General features: G+C 38.8%; 1 protein-coding gene across 1 annotated transcript in view; it reads right to left on the bottom strand.

Moving 5' to 3' along the window:
- The window catches only part of LOC150085060 (uncharacterized), a 30,272-nt gene extending 8,392 nt beyond the window's left edge, over positions 1-21,880 (bottom strand). The window contains exons 1-2 of the mRNA XM_090375743.1: positions 21,781-21,880; positions 2,371-2,693 (exon numbers count right to left, since the gene is read on the bottom strand). Coding sequence (XP_090231869.1) covers positions 2,371-2,673 — 303 coding nt within the window. The 5' untranslated portion in view covers positions 2,674-2,693; positions 21,781-21,880. The remainder of the gene's footprint in view (positions 1-2,370; positions 2,694-21,780) is intronic.
- Positions 21,881-23,563: the final 1,683 nt, after the last annotated feature.

The raw sequence follows: 23,563 nt of genomic DNA, 5'->3' as shown, positions 1-23,563 counted from the left end.
TGAAAAATATATATATCCTTAGTAAAGGGGGCGCCGAAAACCCTTTCTGTTCGTGGCACGAAAATACCTTGGTCCTGCACTGCATGTGGGCAAACCATCGTGGCGTGTATGTTGTCATGATCATCTTAATGATGGCTGGGAAAAGAAAAGCATTTTATGGAGTTCGTTTTTCTGATCATTTCTGGCTGAAAATGATAGAGGAGGTGAAGTATCTATTGATGATGAAAATACACACTAAATTTTTGTTTTATTAGATACAATTTTTGATATATGAGATCAACAACTCAGTTTAAAATCTATGCACACGGAATAAACATCATTACCACTAGCACTGACAAATTATGCAAGAAAGCAAGATAATCGATGTAACAAAAAAAAAAAAAAAAAAAACAATTTATTAGGACCACCAGGAAAGTTATTTCATCTACCCGTGTGTATTGTGTCTGTAAATTGGGTATGTCTTTGGTCGATTTCCATGCTTTTCTGGACGAAAAACCCTGGTTTCCGGTGTTTTTCTGGCAAAACTCGGTCTCGGGAGTATTTGACAAAGTTCTCCCCCCCACACCGCGGGGGGAAACTTTGTCAAAAACTCCCGAGACCGACTAACACAACCACGGAGTGAAAAAAGCCCATTAACGTTCCTCGCGTCATCAACAGGATTCGGACCCCGGCTTTTTCCATCCGGTGTGGGGAGGACGGTGACGATAACACAGTTCTACCCGCCGAGATCATTCCCTTCAATAGTTTGTCTACTTCTTCCTTGAATTTATTTACACTATCAACTTCCACAACAACAAATGGAAGTTTATTACACCAATAAACCACTCGCTGTTAAAGGAAAACTTCCGCATTATCTATTCTGCAACCGTCCTTCCTCAATTTGAATTGTTCCCCCCTCCTCATGTGTAATCTGAGCCAGAGAAAGAATCCCATCAACATTGAGCTTGCTCAGCCCATTCAAAGCCTTAAACACCTTAATCAGTTACCTCGCAGGTGCATAGTCTCCAGACGCTGCAATTTGCAGAACTGAAGCCTTTCTGGGTAATAGCATCCCTTTATTCCCCTCACCAATCTCGTTTCCCTTCTCTGTACTGTTCCAGCAGCCTGCGTCCTTCCTAAAAGGGGGACTCCAGACCTGTTCTCAAGGTGTGACCTTACCATTCTTCTTCTTCTTCTTCCTTGTCTCTGCTAGAAAATGTTCTGCATATCATTAACAAAACCCCATGAGCTCTCTTGGCACCTGTATGCACTGCTCAGAGAACTTCGTACCTGACTATGCAATTACCGCCCTGTCTTTTTCATTTTCCACAACCCTGAATGTAGTACCACACATTTGATATGTCTTTGCATAGCAACTAAGAAGTACTGTTCAAGGTATAGGCCTAAATGGATATCAGATGAACTAATGAGACTTGTGACAGAGAAGAAAAATGCATGGGATGCATATAAATTATCAGGCGACAAGAAGTATATGGTAGATATAAACTAGTCTGTAATCAAGTCACAAAAGAGGTTAGGTAAGCGAAGGTAGATTACAAGAAATCTTTGGCGAATATGCAAAGAAAATCAGTAAAGGCTTCTTTATTTATATAAACACTAGAAGAAAGGGGATGAATCACATTGGTCCGTCTGATATCGATGGCTCGACTTTTGATGATCCTGCTGAGGTTGCTGACAAACTGAACAGTATTGTGCATCCACATTTACACATGAGGAATTCTGTAGGGAAGTGGAGGCTAGAAGTTTATCAAACTCTAACAGGGAGCCAAATTATTTTGTAATAACTAAGGCGAAATTACTGGAGTTAAACATAAGAAATGCACGTGGAGTGGATGAGATCTATCCAGGTATATTAAGGGAGGCAGCGAAGGAAGTAAGCAAACCCTTAGCCATAATTATGAGAACACCCTTGTATTCAGGGGATGTCCTCACAGACTGGAGAAGTGCAAATGTATCTCCAGTTCACAAAGGGGGATCAAAGGGTGACACGAGTAATTGCAGACCTATTAGTTTAACTTCTGTTACAGGGAAAATAATGGAGTCACTGATAAAATAAACAATACAGGATCATCTAGACAAAGCTGCAATTATACTTCAGACACTGCATTGGTTTGTTAAGAGGAAATCTTGTTTGACCAATTTGATTAGATACTACGATGTGGTCACAAAGGAACTGGATGCAAAAAATCTGTCCACCACCTGTCTATAGTCTGAGTTTAACCAGATTCAATCCCAGACTCTCAAAACAAGTGACAGGTGGTGAAAGTACAGTGGTGTCACAGAGACACTGGAATATCTGCAGCGGGAAAAAAAAAAAATTGGGATAGATTACTGAGTAAATCAGTTATTTAACAACACTGAATGACTCACCTTTTTCTTCTGTTTTTTCTTCGTTTCCTTGTCTGTTTTTGTTTCTTTAACAGTCGGCTTGATCTTTGGAAGCTCACTAGTATGGTCGTTTGCCACAAGGTGTTCCCTGTCTTCTGCTGTGTGCTTCCAGAACTTCACTTTCCTCACTTTCTTTATCTTTTTGGGAAGCGGAGTTTCCTGGATTAACAAATCCTCTCCATCATCTTCGCGCACTTCCACAATGACGTCTAGATGTTTCCTGTGGAACAGTCGAAAATTCTTCTTTCCGTGCCTCGTTTTGCATGCCTTTCTGTTGTCCGTCATGCTAGGTTACAAAGGTCGCACTATAAAAATAAATAAATAAATAAAAATAATAAATAAATAAAAAAACAACAGTGGTTACTCTTCATGTTACAGAACTGAGTTTACAAATGATTAAAGGGTGTTACAATCAGTTAATAAGAAGTTTGGATTCGTTGCATCATGTCGCACACCCCAAAAAGCCTATAGGATGATTAGAACGTATGTACAAGGTCATAAAAGTGATATTGTTCTAAGTCAGATATTCGGGACTTTCCTTCTACTTTATGGTGACAAGATGTTGATGGTCAGAACCAGGGCAATTAAAAAATTAGTTAATGTTGATGTTCTATTAGTCCGATTTTATTGAAATTTGGGAAATATCGACAAGTCGTTCTAACAGAGCGAAATATAAAATTTCATGACAATCCATTCTCGGGTAGTCCAGTTATTACATGCGGACGGACAAAAAAATAATACTTGCTAGATTTCTATGGTCCAATTCTAATGACATTTGGGAATACCTTGAAAATCGTTTCAAGAGGCCTAAAAATAAAATTTAATGAAACCCCATCCACTGGGAGTTGAGGACAGAAAAAAAAAGTATTATTATTACCGGGTTTTAGTATTAGTATTAGGATTAGCCATATAGTGTAAGGAAGCTACAAGCTTTACTTGCATCGGCCAAAAATCTAGTCTAAACCTCTTTCCCCTTAATTTGAATTTGTGATCCTTAGTTCTGGAATTTGTTATAACAGTGAAAATTCCGCCTTCATTCATTTTACTAATTCCTCTCAGAGCCTTATAAACCTCAATCAGGTTCCCTGTGAGGTGCCTGGTTGATAAGCTGTAGCCCACATAATCGAAGTCTTTCCTCGTACGAGCATAATTAAGAACATGATTTTCTGTTTGCTGGACGAAAAACCCGAGTTTCCGGGAGAAAAAACCATGCTACCCTCTCCCTCTCATTACTCAACCACGTTGTGAAAAAGACCCTTAAAAATCCCTCACTTTATCGACGAGACTCAAACTGAGGTCTTTTCCACCCGCTGTGGGGGAGGACGATGATCCTACCAACTGTGCTACGCACGAGGGCTAAAACCATATGAACGAAACAAATTTTTTCAAGAAAATATATTTTTTAGTGTGATCATAAATTACAAAGTTTTTTAAATGATTTATAGATTTTTCCCAAATATAATTTGAGAACTCGATACCAATGTGCTAGAGCTGAGGTGTGTGGCCAATTATAATAATTTTGAATAACGATTCAGGAATTTATGAAAATATTCTTTTAACCTTTTTCATTATGTATCTGAATGGCAAACATAAAGCTAGTTAATTTTTAAATTTTCTAGACAAGACCTATTAAACCATAGTCATTCCTCTCTTTCAACTCTCCAAAACTGGTATACCTTTTAAAAGCCTTCATGCCCTCATGGGTAGCACAGTTGGTATAATCACTGTCCATCCTCTCCACACCGGGTGGAAAAGACTGGAGTTCGAATCCCGTAGATGACGAGAGGAATTTTTATGAGCCATTTTCACAATTTGACTGAGTTAATCGGTCTCAGACGAGTGAAGACGGTTTTCCTCCGGAAACTCGGGTTTTTTGTTCAGCAAACAAAATCGACTACAGAACATAGGAATTTACAGACATTATATATATTGAGCAATATGGCCTTAGTCGCTGCTCCGCCTAAAACCCAACAACAACAACAACAAAAAAGCATCCATTCCATAAATCTGAATTTATTGAAGGGTTCAATCCATTTTCCTAGGTATTCACAAGTAGCTTTATACATATCAAACATTTTATCTTTAATTATCATCTCTTCACCCTGTCTTTGTGATCAAAGACAGGGTGAAGGCAGGCTCGGACCATGGTCTTTTCGAGCCCCGGGCAGAAAGATTTTTCGGCGCCCCTTTACTATGGATATATACACATTTTTTCATGATTTGTAAAATTTAGGGCCCCTTAAAGAATGGCATCCCGGGCTCGCCACTGACTTAATGGAACAAATTTCTGTTCAGTATATAATCATATACACTGAGTGATCACTGAATTATGACCACCTACCTAATACTTCGTAGGTCCTCCTTTTGCCCTCGGTACAGAAGCTATCCGACGTGGCATTCATTCAACAAGATGTCGGAAGCGTTCGGTAGATATGGCCAACTAAGCTGTGAATAATGCGGTCAGCAATGCAGGTATGGAGTTGATTGGTGTATTCAGACGCCTGATGTGCCTTTCCATAGTGTCCCACAAGTGCTCTGTGGGATTCATATCGGCAGAGTTCGGAGGTCAATCGATATGCTGGAAGTCAGAACTGTGTTCCTCAAACCATTCCTGCACAACAAGTGCTCAATAGCTCGGCGCATTGTCATCTTGGAAGACACCATCGCCATTCGGAAAAAAGTGTAACATAGCGGGGTGTACACAGTCAGCAAGCAGTTTACGATAGCGAAGAACTGATACGGTGTTCCACATGCACCAGGAGTCCAAGTTCCTGCCAGTGAAACATGCCCCACACCATACAACCACCTCCACCTGCCTGCACTTTTGATACCATGGATCAAGAGCGTCATATTGTTGACTCCAAATCCGTACACGACCATCCACGGTATGGAGTAAATAACGTGACTCATCCAACCAGCACACCTTCTTACAGTCTTCTAACGTCCAACTTCCATGCTCTTTGCACCAGGCGTCTTTTACGCCGATGAACCTTGGTTAGGAGAGGATTCCGTACGGGTCGTCTGCTGGTACACATGGTCATGCCAGACATTGTTCCGGGTTGGCCCATGAGTATTGGGTAGTCAACTCTTCAACAGTGTTGCGCCTGTTCGCCTGTATGAGTCGTCGGACCCGGCGCCCACCTCTAACATCAACCTTTTGCAGTTTTGTCGTCTGGTCGTTGTTTGGCCATTTTGACGCCAGGCCTGTTACACATTAATTACGGCGGCTCTCGAACACCCCCACCAGTTCAGCCGTTTGGGAAATCGAGGCACCAGCTCGTCGAGCACCCACAATCAGAGTCCGATAAATCTTTCCTTTAACCCTTCACGCTCGAAATTTTACTGCCTACTGAACCACTGACACCTTATCTATGCTATAGGTTGACTAACTCCGCTCTCTCATACCTCACGTGGTCAACGGGTCGAATTCAGTTTTCATAGGGGTGATAATAATTCAGTGATCACTCAGTGTATATCTCTCTTCCATTTTCGCTCGTCTGGTGCACATTACTCTGTTACGCAATTTTCGGAACATTTAAATTTTTAATAATTGTTTTTTCATCATGCCAAGAACATTATACATAATGTGGAAGTAATCTTCATTTAATGATGAATAAAAAATGTCCAATAATTCGAAATTTTTTTATACTCTATTGATCGCTAGGTGTGAATTTAACCACACCTAGCGGCAATAACTTTTTATATGGTACCTCTTTCAAAGAAAGGAAGGGAAATATATGTCCAAATTTCATCCTTATTTTCTTAGGAGGAGGAGGTCTTGGTGAGCTTATGCGCATAAGTGGTTTTTTAGTCACTAGAAATGCGAATGCCTTTTATAAAATTAAATTTCATAGATCACCCCACACCGGGTGGAAAAGTCTTGACTTTGAATTCCGTCAATGATGCGAGGAATTTTTATGGGGCTTTTCCACAATGTGGCTGAGTTAGTTGGCCTCAGACTAGGGTAGCATGGTTTTCCTGTCCTGGAAATTCGGGTTTTTCGTCTAGTAAAAAGCAGTAAATTCACTACAGAATGCAATTTACAGAAATGTTACATAGGCCTAAGTTGCTGATGCGCCAAAAGCGCTACAATAACCAACCAAATCTTACTTTAAGATTGAAATTGCATTCCTGCAAATTGTGATGATAAAAAACTATTGTTTAAAATTTCGGAAAACCGGGACATTCACGTGCACAGAAAAGACACTTTCAGGACAGTGGAAGAAAACATTTTAAACATGGGCGTCTGGTCACTCTACCCTATCCCACCACAAATAGACCATTCCAGCAGGGCCGGTCCCTAAGATGGTGCTGTGAGTGGAATGCACCTTGTACTTCCGATAGAAACGGGCCGAAATTCAAATAAACGGACTCCTCAGTCCAGAGTTAATTCTTGCACCCAGATTACCTGAATTTTAAGGCCGGCCCTACATTCCAATCTTGTGCCCACGAATCAGCTTCCTTGTTCGTGACACTTCCATCCAAGTTTAAGATATTTTATTATTGAAAGGAACTCACGTTCTTACTAATAAAATATCGTCGAGAAAATAAAATAGCATCTTACGTTATCATTTAACTACTATCTCCATATGTAGTATATACAATCTTAAGATTTACAGAAAGTGCTGATCAAGACAGCAAAGGCAGATATTGTTGGGATATCAGAGACATGTTGTCGCACAGATATGCAGTGCAGAATTGGAATTTGGGGAGTACAATATGTACAGAAAGGATAGATAGGCTAGGAAGGGAGAAGGGGTTATGCTGTTAGTTAAGGAACCCGTTAAAAAGAAGGAAAGGTATCCAGTTGGCATGGGTGGACAGTGCAATATTGAGGCAGTTTGGTGTGACATAAGCACTGGGAAAGGAAAAATGAGAGTAGGAGTGTGTTATAGGCCTAATGAGTACAACGAACACCTGTGCAGAGAAATAGGGTGGGCTAGTAAATCAGAATATCTTGTAGTGGGGATTTTAAATTTCCAGATAAAGACTAGAATTTATGGGTTGGTCACTCGCACGCTAGCAAGACTTTTGTGGATTTATTGGAGGATTGTTTTCTACATCAGCATGTTCGAGGAGCAACGAGAGTGAGTAATACCCTTGACCTGATTATCAGGTTTATTCATGCATTAAGAATTTGCAGATAAAGGAACCACTAGGAAACAGTGATCACAGTGTACTGATGTGGGATTTACTTAAAGATGTAACTACCATCAGGGGTAAAGCGAAGGGTTTTTGTTTTCGTAAAGGTAACTACAGTGGTCTCAGATAGTTTTTAAGTTCTATACAGTGGGATCAACTGATGATGTTAAAAACAGTGAATTCTAAATGGAAGCCTTCAAGGAATTAATTTTGGAAGCTACTAGACCTAAATGGATGCCAGATGAACTGATGAGACTCCTGGCAGAGAAGAAAAATGTGTCGGATGCATATAAATTTTCAGGTGACACAGAAGCCTATGGCAGATATAAGCTAGTCTGTATTCAAGTCACAAAGGAGGTTAGGCAATCGAAGACTGGTTACGAGAAATTCTTGGCAAAGGATTGAAAGAAAAGCAACAAAGACTTCTTTACTTATGTAAACTCTAGAAGGAAGGGAATGAATCGGATTGGTCCATTTCATGTTGGTGGTTCGACTGTTTATGATCCTGCTCAGATAGCTGACAAACTAAACCAGTGTTCTGCATCTACATTCACACATGAAGAATTCTGTAAGGAAGGGGAGGACAGAAGTTTATTAAACTCTGACAGGGAGCTAAATGATTTTATAATAACGGAATGCAAAGTGGAGGAGAAATTGTTGAAGTTAAACGTAAAAAAAATTGCACCTGGGCAGATGGAATCTATCCAGTTATATTGAAGGAGGCAGCGAGGGAAGTTAGCAAACCCTTAGCCATAATTATGAGAGCATCCTTAGATTCAGGAGATGTTCCCATGGACTGGAGATGTGCAAATGCATCCCCAATTCACAAAGGAGGTTCAAAGGCCGAGACAAATAATTATAGACCTATTAGTTTAACTTATATTCCGGAGAAAATAATGGATTCACTGGTAAAGAAGTGATGCACGATCACCTAGACAAGACTGCAGAAATAGATCAGAGACATCATGGGTTTGTTAAGGGAAAGTCTTGTCTGACCAATTTGATTGGATATTACGATGTGGTCACAAAGGAACTTGATGCAAAAAATAATTTATTTTTATATCATATTCATGGATTTGAGGAAAGTTTTTGATACTGCTGGACATGGAAGACTGCTGTACAAATTGAAGCAGTATGGTATTAAGGGCAAGTTGCTGCAATGGTAAAGGGATGGTTGAGTAGGAGACGGCATAGAGTGGTAATAAATGGACACTGCTCTACGTGGACTAATGTTATTAGTGGAGTCTCCCAGGGCTCGGTGTTGGGCCCATTGTTGTTTTGGGTATTTGTCAATGATATTGATGAAGGTATATCAGGCTTAATGTCCAAGTTTGCATATGATACAAAGGTTGGCAGAGTTGTTAATGAAAGTAAAGATAGTGTGCTACTGCAACAGGATCTAGAAAAGTTAGGCAGATGGGCTGAGAAGTGGCAGCTGAAGCTTAACATTGACAAATGCAAAGTACTGCATATGGATAGCAGTAACCGAAGAGAAACATACCAACTGTGTGGCACCACACTCAGGAAGTTGGAAAATGAAAAAACCTGGGTGTAATTGTGCAGTCAATTATGAAGTTCTCTGTGCAGTGTAGAGGGGCTGCCAGAGCAGGACATGGAGTTTTGTCAATGATATATAGGAATTTTGCTAGCAGAGACAAGGAGGTGATTATACCTTTGTATAAGGCAATATTCAGGCCACACCCTGAGTACTGCGTTCAGGTCTGGAGGCCTCATTTTAGGAAGGATGTGATTTGCTAGAACGAGTACAGAGAAGGGCAACAAGATTGGTGAGAGGAACAAAGGGTACTCTTACCGAGAGGGGCTAAGTTCTGCAAATTACAGCGCCTGGAGACTAGGCACGTGCGATGTGATCTGATTGAGGTGTATAAGGGCTTGAATAGTTTGAGCAGGCTCAGTGCTGATGGGATACTTCCGCTTGCTCAAATTAAGAACCTGATTGGGCATAGATTCAAATTGAGGAAAGGCAGTTGTAGAATAGAGTGCAGAAGTTTGTCTTTAGCCAGCGGGTAGTTGATCACTGGAACAGACTTCCATCTGTTGTTGTGGCAGTTGATAGCTTAAATAAATTTAAGGCTGGACTAGGCAAACATTTGGAGTGACCAGATGGGTGAAATGGGAAGCGTTTTTTTTTTTTTTTTTCTGGCTGATGCTATATAAGCTTGCTTGCTTTCTTGCATCATATGTCTCAACTAATGATAATGCTAATGTTATTGCACCCACTAGAAGAATACTAGAAAGGAAGCTAGAAAAATGATTGGCATGCTATTGCTAAGTGATGGAAGCTAGAAAAATGATTGGCATGAAGGAAGCTGTGAATCTTTTGTTAAAATGGAATCTTCAAACTATTCTTTTTTTTGTGTTTTAATCTGTTTGGTAATAAGTTAATTTAATAAATTTTAATCAACGAACAATGCACGTACTTAATGTGGAAGAAAAATAAATCATTGAGCAGAATGAGACCTAATCACGATAAGCGTACAGCTGTGCACAACTACACAGTGAAGGAACACGAAAATTACTACAATTATTTAATTTATGCCACCAGAAAAATATTCATGGAATACCTTTGAGTGTGGCGCTGGTGTTTGGCTGCCCTAAACATTTATAATGAAGACTTAAAATCTTCTGGCCAATTGGTGGCTTTACGGAATATAAAAATAAACTATTTTTAATTGATAATTTCTGTTCGTAAAATTTTCACCTCCGCGATGCATTATAAAGGAAATTAAAACCTAGTTAGGAAGTTGAGTCATGGCAAAGTTTACCAACGTAACCTTAGCTAACATCATGCCTTCCTGATTGATGAAGGCATAAATCACATTTAGCAACAGTCCAATGGTGCTTAGCAAAGTTCATTTTTATTGATAAATACAAGTCATTTCTGTATTATTCTAAAGTTAGAATACCAAAAACAATATCTAAATGCAAAACTTATGTTATATTGCATTCTCGTACTGAACCTACGTACAGTCACCCTATCTGTAATACTGTATATAAATCAAATTAAGCTAAACGAAATATCATAAATAACACGATTCACTGTTAATTATGAAGGACAAGGAGCCCACATTTTTAACCTTAGCTAACATCATTATGTGAAAGAAGAAAAAATTGCCTGTGTTCTGTGGTCGATTTTCTGTTTTCTGGACGAAAAACCCGAGTTTCCGGGATAAAAAATCATGCTACTCCCCCGTCCTGAGAACGACTAACTGAGCCATGTTGTAAAAAAGGCCCATAAAAACTCCCCACTTTATCGATGGGACTCGAACTCTGGTCTTTTCCACCCAGCGTAGGGAGGATTCCTACCAACTGTGCTACCCACGAGGGCTTATATTCTACCTACTGTACTTAAAGTAGGTTCTAATCCGACTAGATTTAGGGGTTGTTTTTATGCTGTTTTTCAAAACCCTGTAGGAAAGGCCTGGGTTCAAATCCAAGACGGACAAGGAGCAGTTTTTATGAGCGTTTTTACATAATGGTGGAATTAATTGGGAGAAGGTTTTTTTTATATGGAAAGTGGATGTTTTTCATCCACTGAAACTGGCAAATTGACTACAAATGCCCTTTATTTTCAGATTTTCTTGTCGTATTTTTTTAAGCATAATAGAAAATAACGGGTTAAGTTTTTGTGTACGTTCTGAGAGAATAGAAAAGAGAGAAAAGAGATTATTTTCATGTTTCGCCGCACTAAAATAGTTCTGTCCCTATTAAAGCAGTGGTTTCATTCACAATGACGTCATAATGACTTATTAATGAATTCAAACGACTTATATATGCTGTAACTGGCAATCATTCAATCATGCAAGAACCACTGTAGCTGTGATATGCAGGATGACGCCAAATTGGATTAATATACAGGATATCACGTGGCAGCTGAAGGGATTTTTTTTTGCTGTTATATTGGCAAGCCTTGAAAAATCGCTCGATTGTCAAGAAACAAAAAAAAAACACTCATGATGAAAAAATAAACCCATTTAATAATCAAACTATGTTTCTGAGATACTGTCAAAATTAGAGAAGCTTTGAAAGTTTTGAAACTGTTTTTTATGCCCTTTCTTTGGAGTTATATTGTACAGAGTATCTTGACATTGTAATTCTGAACAGATTCTATTAATGAACCCCGGTGTTTGGGAAAATATTACCTCCAAATTTTTACTCAGTGTACAATTGGTAGAATCACTAACCAGTCAATATTTTAAAATATATATTAATTCCGAACTAAAATCTATTTTATTCAAAAAGAAGCTAATCCACTGAAGACGTTCATTCCAAACATAACAGATCCCAGATAAAAGATCCCAAACGTTTCGTTATCGAAAACGAGTACAGTGAATCTCTAATGCATGGTACAATGACCCTCCGAGCAGGAGACATTTATTACCGAATCAATTTCCCGTATGAACTGGGTCATTTAACCCCACTGCCATTGGGCTCCATCTATAACTGCAAGAAGTTCCAACTCTGACTCAGGCGAGGGTAGCGTGGTTTTTTCTCCCGAAAAGAAAAGGGTTTTTCGTCCTGTAAATAGAAAATAGACCACAAAACACACACAATTTGCAGATAGTATACACGGAGCAATATGACCTTAGTCGCTTATGCTCCTAAAACCCTTCAAAAACCAACTCTGATAGTATCACAATGACTTTTCATATTTACTGTTCTTATTCTTACGTCCTCAAAATCTCTTAGAAACACCTTTGAGGTTTGATCATTTACACGATCAGTAGGTACAGTCCTAATAGCATTATGCATGTATCATTTTAATAGAAATAACAAAATAATTAGAAAAGTTTAAGGCGAAACTAAAATATTGTCAATAGGAAAATTAAAATTCGTATAAAGTAACCTCATTTATGAATCAGCAGATTAAAACACAGTTTTTCTTGGTAACCAATCACTTCAAGGGGAATATTTCAAAAAAGGTAAGCACACAACTCCCCTCTGAAGGAGACTTATCTCCCACAAACCGAAGCACGAGTACCACTAGTATAAAACACCAAAGACAGGGGACTCACAAGTACCACCTTTTCAAGGGGCATCAGCACTTGTGAACTTCGAAAAGGATCTTGTTTCTTATTTCGTTCACTGCTATCGAGCCAAATGCCAATGGATGTCCTTATAAAGACCCCCGAACACAAAAAGAAGTAATTCGTGAATATTGGAGTATCTTCGTAGGGATATTGCATCGCTCTACCGACTAACTCAGCCATGTTGTGAAAGCAGCCCATATGAATTTCTCCCATCATTGACCCGCGAGGGCAACCCCATTTGTTTGGTTGTTATAAAGTGATTTTCTCTAAATCAGACAAGTTAAGAGAATTATTTGTGTAAATAATAAGTGTTTTTATATTCATATTTGTAGAAACATTTTAAAGAAATTAATAAAATCACACTTTTATTTGTAATATCTATTGCTTTAATTGAAATTTTAATTTTTTCCTCTGCTTCACTATCCTTTTTAGGCACTATTATCTCCTTCGTAATCCTATTCATCTACCCATTTTTCAATCTTGCTACTCCATTACAGTAACAGATATTCCTGGTCTAATATTTGTGCTTCATGTCGTGTGGCAATCGTTTCCTGTTTTTATGCACGAAAGTTATAAAAATACGAGGAAAAACTTCCATAATCATAATCTGACAGTAACGGGTAGAAAAAAATTCTTGTCACGTATTCAAAATACCCCCGCCCCCAAAGCATTAAATATATGTAGATTATGAAGGCATGGCACACAACCAGTACGATCAGATAACTCTTATATCATTGTCACACTTTATGACCCAGCAGAATTTGGATGAAACTTTTCATATCTTGGAAAACGGGTTGTTGTTTGGGTAACAGGGCTCTTATTACCCACTTTTTATTCAACTGGCAGTTAAAAAAAAAAAAAAAAAACATGTTCAGAAATATGTATTAAAAAACGACGAATTGCCTGAGAACAGTTATCAACTGAGACCTTTCACTTAAATGAAAAGTCAGTAGGATCAAATACACTGAGCGGACAGAAATCATGCGATACCCACCTAGTAACGGGTAGGCCCACCTTTTGCCCGCATAAGGGCAGTCACACGGCGAGGCATTAGTCCACTAGTTCACGAAAGCGTTGCACAGGTTTTTTCCATCCATGCTTGCTGCACCGCTGTCCATAATTTCGTCGCATTCCTGAGTGGGGGATCCAAAGCTAGAACGGACCTTTCCGCAGCATCCCAAAGATGCTCCACAGGGTTCATGTCTGGTGAACAACGAGGAGGCCATTCCATGGTGGTAAAATCTGCGGAATGCTCTTCGAACCACGTTCGAAGAGCATTCCGCACCTCGTCACCACGGCTCTGTGAAGAGGCGCATTGTCCTGCTGAAAGAGTTCATTGCCCTGTGGGTGCACGATGACCATGACGCACCAGAGGTCCCACCGTGTGTCAGTTTAACACGCCCCAGACCAATACAGACCGTCCACCTGCCTGAACAGTTCCTTTTGACATGACGGCTTCAGAGCTTCGTGCGGTTTTTGCCAGACACGCACCCTCCCGTCCTCTCGAAATAACTGGAAACGGGACTCATCGGACCAATCTCCAATCATCCAAGGTCCAGTGCCGATGTTCTTTCGCTCAGTTGAGGCATACAGTTCTGTGTCGTGGTGTTAGCAATGGGACTCTGGTGGGTCCCATAACCTATTGCGGCTACTGATCGCCTGATGGTCTTGGTGGAGACGTTTCTGGCACCTCCCTCGGTTGAAGTCGGCAGTGATTTGTTCCACTGTCGCTCTCCGGTTGGCTGAAACAATGAGAGACAGACGTTGACGACCACCTTCATCCACCACCTTTCTCTGCCCACAGCGTTGTCCATTACGAGATGTTATTCCTGATACACTCTTGATAATGTTGAACGGGGATAGTGTAATTTCTGTACCGTGATAGAGTAACCTATGCATCGGACACCCACTATCATCTCTCTTTCGAAGAAGATAAATCGTGACGTCTATCCATACTGATATCCAATTACCGTCTACGTGAATGAAGTGTACCTATATACCTGCCAAGCGGTGGGTTCGTCGACCAGCGAGAGGGGTAACAGCGTCGCTTTGCCCAGGTACCAGGTGTCCCATGAATTCTGTCCTTTCAGTGTATATTCTCCTGATATTTATAACACTAAAGAATAACGCCGAAACTAAAAACTTGCCTGACACGATTAATATCATCCTAGACAGGATCTTTCCTCCAGGCAACCCTACCCTACCCTAGAGGATGATCTTCATGCTCGAATTACATTGAAAAATTCTGTGTATAATTCCAAGAAGGCTACCTCTCCATTCTCACTGGAAGAGTTATAAACAGTCATTAAATATGTCAAAGGCATTGCCATTTTTATTAAAAATGTCAATGCCTTTGACATTTTTAATGACTGTTTCTAAAATATCCCGGCAGTGTCCTCTTTGAAAACATTTTCATCAACAGAGTTGTAAAATCATTTCTTAAGAGTATTCTGCTAATGTTTAACTAATGTCTCCTGAAGGGAAACATTTGTTAAACTATCAACTCCTCAACATCCAAATACGAGCTGGCCATTTTTATTGACTTCGAGATCGCGTTCAATTCCTTTTGGTGGAAAAGCACCCTCGAACGACTAACTGTAGCTCCCAACTCCTCTCTTTAGTTCGAAACTCTTTCCACGACAGTCAAGTTTACAGAGGGTGGCCCCAGAGTTCCATTCTCGGACCGCTGATGTGGATTCTGGTATTAAACGACTGGCTAATGAGAACTTTTTCAAACACACATATCATTGCGTATACAGACGATGTTATTATTATTATCAGGGGAAGATCAAGAGCAATAGTTGAATCCAACGCCAAAATTATTCTACAGGATCTTAAAATTGTGCCAAACTGAACAAGTTAAATATTAATCCACTTAAAACTATAATGCTTCTGTTGAAAGATAAATTAGATCACAACAGACCTCCACAAATAAAAATTAATGATCCTCAACTTCCTTTAATAACAGAAACGAAATATTTGGGATTAATATTGGATGAAAAATTAAATTTCAATGCCCATCTTTCTCATCTGAGGACTAAAGTTAAAAAATACTCCAGAGCTCTCATGCATATTACTCGATAGGACTTTCGACAATGTATCCATGCAGACGTCATGTCTCATCACCGGACATGGATTGCTGAACGATAAATTGTGCACATTCGGACTTCATCATACTAACCTGTTTTTGCAGACAACGTGAAGACTGGCAGCATGTTTTATTTGACTGTGACATTTATGAGGACTTAAGAATTCCCTTAAAAACTTGTGTTAGAGTTTTCGCCCTGGATTGGAATATCACCTTGTGGAAAACAAAGAAATTTACTCCACCTTCCAGAACTTAGCTCCGCTTCTTTTTGAAAGACGCCAATGTATTGGACAAACACCAACTGTTTCCATCTGATTTTACCCCCTTTTTTTCCCATTTCTTCACTGTTTGTATATGCTAAGTAAGGATCTCCGGCTCCCTGGATTTGGGTTTCCACCTTGGAGGTGGATTATGTGTCTTCTTCTGAGGACCAACAGGGGTTATTGAGGCCTCCCTACCCGCGGAAGGATGGGTTGCTGTGGAGGCTTTTTTGGTTTTGCCTCTTATAAATTATAAATTCACAGGGTCCAGTATGCAAACTACAGATTTAAATGGCGGAGTTGAACAAACGCTCCTGTTGCCGCCAAACCTATGACTTATATACACTGAATGGACAGAAATCATGGGATACCTACCTAGTAACGGGTAAGCTCATCTTTCGCCCGGATAAGGGCAGTCACACGGCGAGGCATTGAGTCCACTAGTTCACGAAAGCATTCCACAGGTATTTCCATCCCTGCTTGCTGTACCGCTGTCCATAATTCTGTCGCATTCCTGGGTGGAGGATCCAAAGCACAACTGACCTTTCCACAGCATCCCAAAGATGCTCAATAGGGTTCATGTCCGGTAAACAACAGGGACGCTATTCCATGGTGGTAAAATCTGCAGAATGCTCTTCGAACCATGTTCTGGTCACTACGGCTCTGTGGGGAGGCGCATTGTCCTGCTGGAAGAGTCCATTGCCCTGTGGGTGCACGATGACCATGAAGGGATGCAGATGGTCTACAAGGATGGACATGTAACCTCGACCGTTCAAAAATGTGTCTAGACGTACCAGAGGTCCCAACGTGTGCCAGTTGAATATGCCCCAGACCATTACCGACCGTCCACCTGCCCAAACAGTTCCTTGTTGAAACGGGTGCATAGTTTCGTGCGGTTTCCGCCAGATGCGCACCCTCTCGAAATAACTGGAAACGGGACTCATTGAACCGTCTGCAATCATCCAAGGTCCAGTGCCGATTTTCTTTCGCCAGTTGAGGCGTAGAGTCCTGTGCCGTGGTGTTAGCAATGGAACTCTGGTGGGTAGGTGGCTTCCATAACCTATTGCGGCTAATGATCACTTGATGGTCTTGGTGGAGACGTTTCTGGCACTTCTCTCGGTTGAAGTCGGCAGTGATTTGTGCTACTGTCGCTCCCCGGTTGGCTGAAACAACGAGACAAACGTCGACGGCCACCTTCATCCACCATTTCTCCACCCGCAGCGTGGATTATAATCACCGTTGTTCACGATGAGATGTTATTCCGGAAATGGTGTAAATCCGATACACTTTTAATACTCTCGAACGGGGACAGTGCAATTTCTGTACGACCTCTGCGATAGAGTGTCCCATACGTCGGGCACCCACTATCATTCCTCTTTAAAAGTCAGTTAACTCACGACGTTTATCCATACTGACATCGAATTAACGTCTACATGAATGCAGGGAATCTATATACCTGCCAAGCGGTGGGTTTATCCGTCCACTAGCGAGAGGAGTGACAGCGTCGCGTTGCCCAGGAAACAAGTACAGTACCCCATAAATTCTGTCTTTCAGTGTACATACATACAGTGTTCTTTTCTGTAATTAGGAGTATTCTACTTTGGTTAACCTTCTTGTGCCCTAAAAAAGAAAACCATTAAATATCCACGGGGAAAACTCCGCACCTCAGCATGAACTCAGCTAACTAAAACTATTATGAAAATTTAAAAATTCCTCTGATAAACAGCGCCCTTCGAACCGAAAACCTTTCCAAATGTGTGAAAAGAGGTAAAGCCACTATACTTTGTACTATCACGGCGGTCGGCCTTCTCAATTATCTTTTTTTTTTTTTTTTTTTTTGTGAAAACCCCAAACACGAAAGGTATCAAAACCTATAGTACTTAGTACCGTGCATGGGTTGAAGGAGAAGTATGGGGGTGGGGGATGCCGGAAACTTTGCTCTAGAGACTAAACATGGGTTTCACCACTTCAAGCCTCCAATAAGCAAAGTGGTGGTATTTCACTGGTTGATGAAAGTCATCTACCACCTGAAAATCTGAAAGTTGAATTAAATTATTGGTAAAATATTTTAAGATATAAAGTGCTATTCGCCCCGAGTATTTTCTTAAATACCATGAAATGAAAATGTTAATACATTTATAGAATTTTAAAATGGCTCCCGATTTGCAAAGGTTTCTCTACCCTTGTTTTCGGTTTCACATTATTGTCACTTTGAAATGTTCTTCATTTGGAAGGCATGGTAAATAAAGTAAGAAGAAAAAGAAGATATTTTAGTGGCGTAACTAGGGTATGGAAAATGTGGCCTCATCCATAATTCTAATTTCGTCCGTACTGGGACCTGTGCCTTTGTTCCACCCCCCCCCCCCCTCTGAAGCGCGGCGCTACTAAACTTCGCTTAATCTGGCTTCTTGTGCAGATCTAGATCTAGTGGTGTGGGGTTGTCAGTCCCTGTTTGAACTGTTAACCCATTCACTATTTTGCTTCCTTAATGAAAACAAAGGCGCATTTGTTTTATTTTGCCATAGGCACCAAAAATCGTCTTTACTCTACCAATAATATTGATTATATTTATTGATGAAAATCCTGTAATAATGATTTTGTCTCCTGGAATTAAGTATTTTTCTAAAAACATAACTTCATTTCGGTGTCATAAAATAAATTTATGAGCCATTAACTAAATTTTATTTTTATGACTTGGGGCATCTATATTTAAGTGATGCTTTAATCATTGTGTTTTGTCTGCTATATGTATCTTATTTGTGTAATATTGTCTAATTTGGCACTACTTGCTTATGTGTCCTCTCCAGAAAGTTCAGGCGACTCTGGGACCGGCTCCTCCAGAGTTTATCTCCCTACAACACAGTGATTATAATCACCGTCAATGATGTGAGGATATGAGCTTTTTTTTTCATTTTCATTCTTTGGCTAAGTTAATCGATCTTAAGCGAGGACAGCAAGTTTTCCCCAGAAACTTGGGTTTTTCGTCCAGCAAAACAGAGAGGAGAACATACACAATTTACAAACATAATACACACGAGTAGATTCTCGGGTGGCCCTAATGCGGTAGTTTTTAACCCGATTTGGTTATGTAAAACAAATAAATAATTAGCCCTAGAAGATGTGGACTGTAGAACTTTGTGGCAAGACACTTCTGATATTTAGGCCCCTTAAAGGAAAAAGGAGAATGGATGATGGAGATATTTGCACGTTGGCTGGTGAAACAGGAACAAGGGGACACAAATATAAAATTTACAAAGCAACAGAAGATTAAATCTCGCGACGATATCCAAGATCAGATAAGTACAGTATGCAAACGGTGTTATTGACCTTTGTGCAGAGTGTTGTTGATCACCGTTTGACAAAGTTCAAAGTGGAATTGTATTGTTACTGGCGCAGTATTTCATTTTATTATGTTTTGGTTGGGGACACAAATATAAAATTTTGGAAGCAACAGAAGATTAGATCTTGCGACGATATCTAAGATCAGATAAGTACAGCATGCAAACCATGTTATTGACCTTTGTGCAGAATGTTGTTGTTCACTGTTCGACAAAGTTCAAAGTGGAATTGGATTGCTAAAAATATGTAAATTGTGACTGACGCAGCATTTCATTTTATTATGTTTTGGTTGATGCAGAATAAGTTTGCTTCTTCGCATCATTTGGCCTGATTAATACAAATAGTAAGGCTAATTTATTTATAAATGAATTGTATTTTATTTACTTACTTATTGTGCATACGAATTGTCAACTTACTATTAAATTGGGATGCGCAACTGCTAGATCCACGTCCTGCGCTCTTCAGTGGTTTTAGCGAAACTATAGCTGCTATTACAGACTCTGTGCTATCACTGAGACTTGTTACCGAATTACTCTATCACTCGATCTTCTTACTGGGTTACTTTATCACCGAGACTTTTTTTTCTGTTCTTGTCTGGTATTAGATATGACTTCCCGGACCTTTGATCACCATTTGGGCTCTGTGTTCGACATAATTCTAATCAATATTGAGGTGTTCTCTATTGATAAGCGAGACCTAACTAGTTTATGGGCTGAATTCAGTCGTATCTCCTGTATGCTCTCGTGGGTGGCACAGTTGGTATAATCACTCTCCTGCCTATGTGGAAAAGGCTCGAGTTCGAATCCCGTCAAGGACACGAGGTGTTTTTATGGGCATTTTTCATATGGCTGAGCTAGTCGGTCTCAGGCGAAGGAAGCATAGTTTTTTTCTATCGGAAACCCTGGTTTTTCTTCTCGCAAATAACAAATCGACCACAGAATATGCAATTTACAGATATATTATATACGGCACAATATGGCCTATGCGCTTAAAACCCTAAAAGCGAATAACTGAATATCTCCTGTGTATCTACGAAACACAGAAGGGTCAGCTATAATCGGCCAGTAGCATGCAAGGTGAACGCAATTGGAAAAATATTTAACATATAAACTCATATATTAAATATTTAACATTTTGTACATGTTTAATACTTTCACAAGCCTGCGATATTTGAACATGGTTCTCCTTTTTTTTTTTTTTTTAATGTTTCCGTTACTTGTGGTTAGCTATTATATATTACCTGCGTGTTATCTATTTCGAGTTCGAGTTATTAGTCTCTCGAACTCGAAATAGATAAATATATTAAATTAAATTTCAGATTAATCGCAGCGCTCGATTCTTAATGCGGAAGATTTAAGAACTAAGTACGAACGAGATTTTACTTTTGCTAACTGTCATCTTACTTAATGGGATGCTTCTTTTTGATGATTTTACTGCATTTCTAATCACAATTCCTTTAATGCAATATCATTACTGGATTCATTTTTGACATATACTGTAATCGGACATGTCATTTCTTTCTTCTCTTTTAATTTCATTTCGCAATTCCTCCCATGGCAACAACGAGGTCATGTCGAAGACTTCGTCCCACTGTTTTCTTATCAGCAGTTGATTTACTGACTTTTTACTTCCTCCATGTTGATCCAGGAGTCCAGAGCACAACTTTAAAATTCCAACTAGTAAAAGGTGAATTTGTAGTAGTTATTAAAGTTATTTTTGGAAAAATAACTTAATTTTTAATAGTTATTTTCTTGATATCACTCATATGCAGTACGTATAATCAACGTAACCATAATAATATTATTATTGGCAGACGACAACTGATTTTCTACTTTCTGTGTAATTATTATTTTTTAACTATTTTTTTAATTTTCTGTATAATTATTTTTTTAATTATAAAGTATTTTTAGTTGCAAAGTAGCAGAGTAACTTATTTTTAGTATCATTGGTAATATTTGTATACTTCTGCTGTGTAACGCACTATGAATATGCGATTTTTTGAATATAACGGCTGTAGTAATTTGCTATTCCAAAATGGAATAAATCTACTTAGTTTTATAATAATTTTATCTTTTTACTTAAATGTTTATAGACAGTGTTCTCTTAAGGCCAAGTTTACTACATATTTCATGTCCTAATTTCAATTAATGAATCTTTAACGAGTTTTTTTTTTTTTTTTTTTTGCATTTCACTCCATAATGGTAACCCAATGCAAGTTCTGTTCATCAAGCTGGATATTGCAGTAAATTAGCAAAATATTAAGAACATAAGACATTTGGCAACCGAGGTCGCGGGCCGCGACCTCGGTTGTTCTTCACCGGTGTAGGGAAGTTAGGATCTCGAGGAGAAAGATGAAGAGAAAGCATACCAGACTATTGGACTCAGGGCTGGTCTGACTTTTGACGCCCCTGAGTATTTTACGTATTTACAGTACAATTTATGCCAGTCTTTTGCTTTACATTATTGTAAACATCTATTAATTGTACTTAAAAAAGGGAGGTATTAACGTTACCTTAGGAAGATATCTGGAAGGAGAAGTTGGTGTACTCCTACAATCCTGAGGCTGTCGTTTGCTTCACTCATATCAGTACTGCTACCACATAGGAAACGCTCGTTTTATTGACGTGTAAAGTTTATGCACGTGACTTTGCTCCTACCAGTGGGAGGAGAGCATCCACCAAACAGATTAAGAGCTCGGAATCCGTACTCAGTAAGCATTCCTTGAGCGTCACTTAATCCCGGGTTCTAGAAAGCGTTCTTAAAGGATTATTTATTTCATAAATTCTTTGCTCCTTTGCCCAATAGTTTCTGGGACCTGGTAGTACAAAGGAATTTTTCATTTTCCTGCAGTCTTTATCACCGGTGACAGAGATGATGAAAACTCTCGAATTTCAGAAAGTCTTACAGGAGGAAGTTTTATGACATTGCTGCCAGTAAGCTTAATCGACTTCTGTGTTGTAAACGATGCATGAAATACACTGGTGCTCAAAATTATGGAGCACACGCAAAATGTAAATAAATTTTATTAGATTTTGACAAAATAGAGAGACGTTCTATTTACTTGAAAGAGGGGATGGGGGATCTGCGTGATTTTTCATTATATGTTAATCAGTTGAGAGACACTATTATATCACGTGGTATATTAAGTAATTTATTATCGAAATTATGCAACTTGAATTGTTTGGCATTGAACAACTTCAATGCAAAACACTTAAACTATTTTTGGCAATGTTGTTTGAGGAGTTGTACTACAAGTTTCCAATATGATATTTGATTATTTACAATAAAATGTATTCTAATTATACTATACTCCTTTACATGTACAATCGTCATGTAATTATTAATTGATTAATTAGTAAATAAAGATAGTTTATGAAAATTCCCTAGTGTTTTAAATTTTAGAATTCAATGAATTTTAATTTAGGGATTTTCCATAAACTATCTTAATTAATTAATTAATAATTATACGACAATTGTACAAGTGAAGGGTTATAGTATAATTAGAATGCATTGCATTGTAAATAATCAAATATCGTTATCAAATTGAAAACTTATAGTACAACTCCTCAAACAATGTTCTATCTCCATAGGCCTGAAGATGAGACACGGTGATTTCCCGAAACGTAGCCATAAATAGTTTAAGCGTTTGGCATTTAAGTGGTTCAATTCCTTTAAATTGTATCATTTCGATAATAAATTACTTAATCTACCACGTGATATAATAGTGTGTTAATTCGTTTTAATTGGCTTTGGTGGCTACAAACCATTCCAATATTTTAGCCAAAATATTAATTTGTGAATCACAATTGTTTATAAAGGTTTTTGTTGCTTTTAAATGTTTAAAGAAGACAAGTTGTTTATCTTTAAAACTTAAAAACAACAACCTTCTTTAAATATTTTAGATGTTCCTTAAACGTCACCGGGTTGCTGGTGTGTTTATTGGTGTGATAACAGATCTAAAAGTGAAATTCAAATTTGAATGTGACGAATTTTGCAAGTTGTTTCTTGCGTTCTGTTGTTAAAACTTCTTTTTGCATATTTTATTTTCAAAATTGTAAAACATTTTGAAGAAAAACTTTAAAATTACGCGAGCGAAATCACTGTTTTTTTAATCAGTAAAAGCCCTAATGTAGGTGGAGAGTGACTGCTACTACTTTCATGTGTAGATTGATATAGGAGGAGAGGAGTGGAAGATTTTCAAGTAAACGGAAAAGAAAAATATAAAAAATGGAAACACAGAGCTTATCTAAAAACTGCAATAATTTCAGTTTTAAATGAGTAATCTAACCGAGTGG

Source organism: Mastigoproctus giganteus, chromosome 6 (assembly GCF_048544385.1).
Source record: "Mastigoproctus giganteus isolate SK-2022 chromosome 6, ASM4854438v1, whole genome shotgun sequence".
NCBI classification, from domain to species: domain Eukaryota; kingdom Metazoa; phylum Arthropoda; class Arachnida; order Uropygi; family Thelyphonidae; genus Mastigoproctus; species Mastigoproctus giganteus.
The sequence above is the reverse complement of the archived record's forward strand: the minus strand, read 5'-3'. Positions and strand labels throughout refer to the sequence as shown.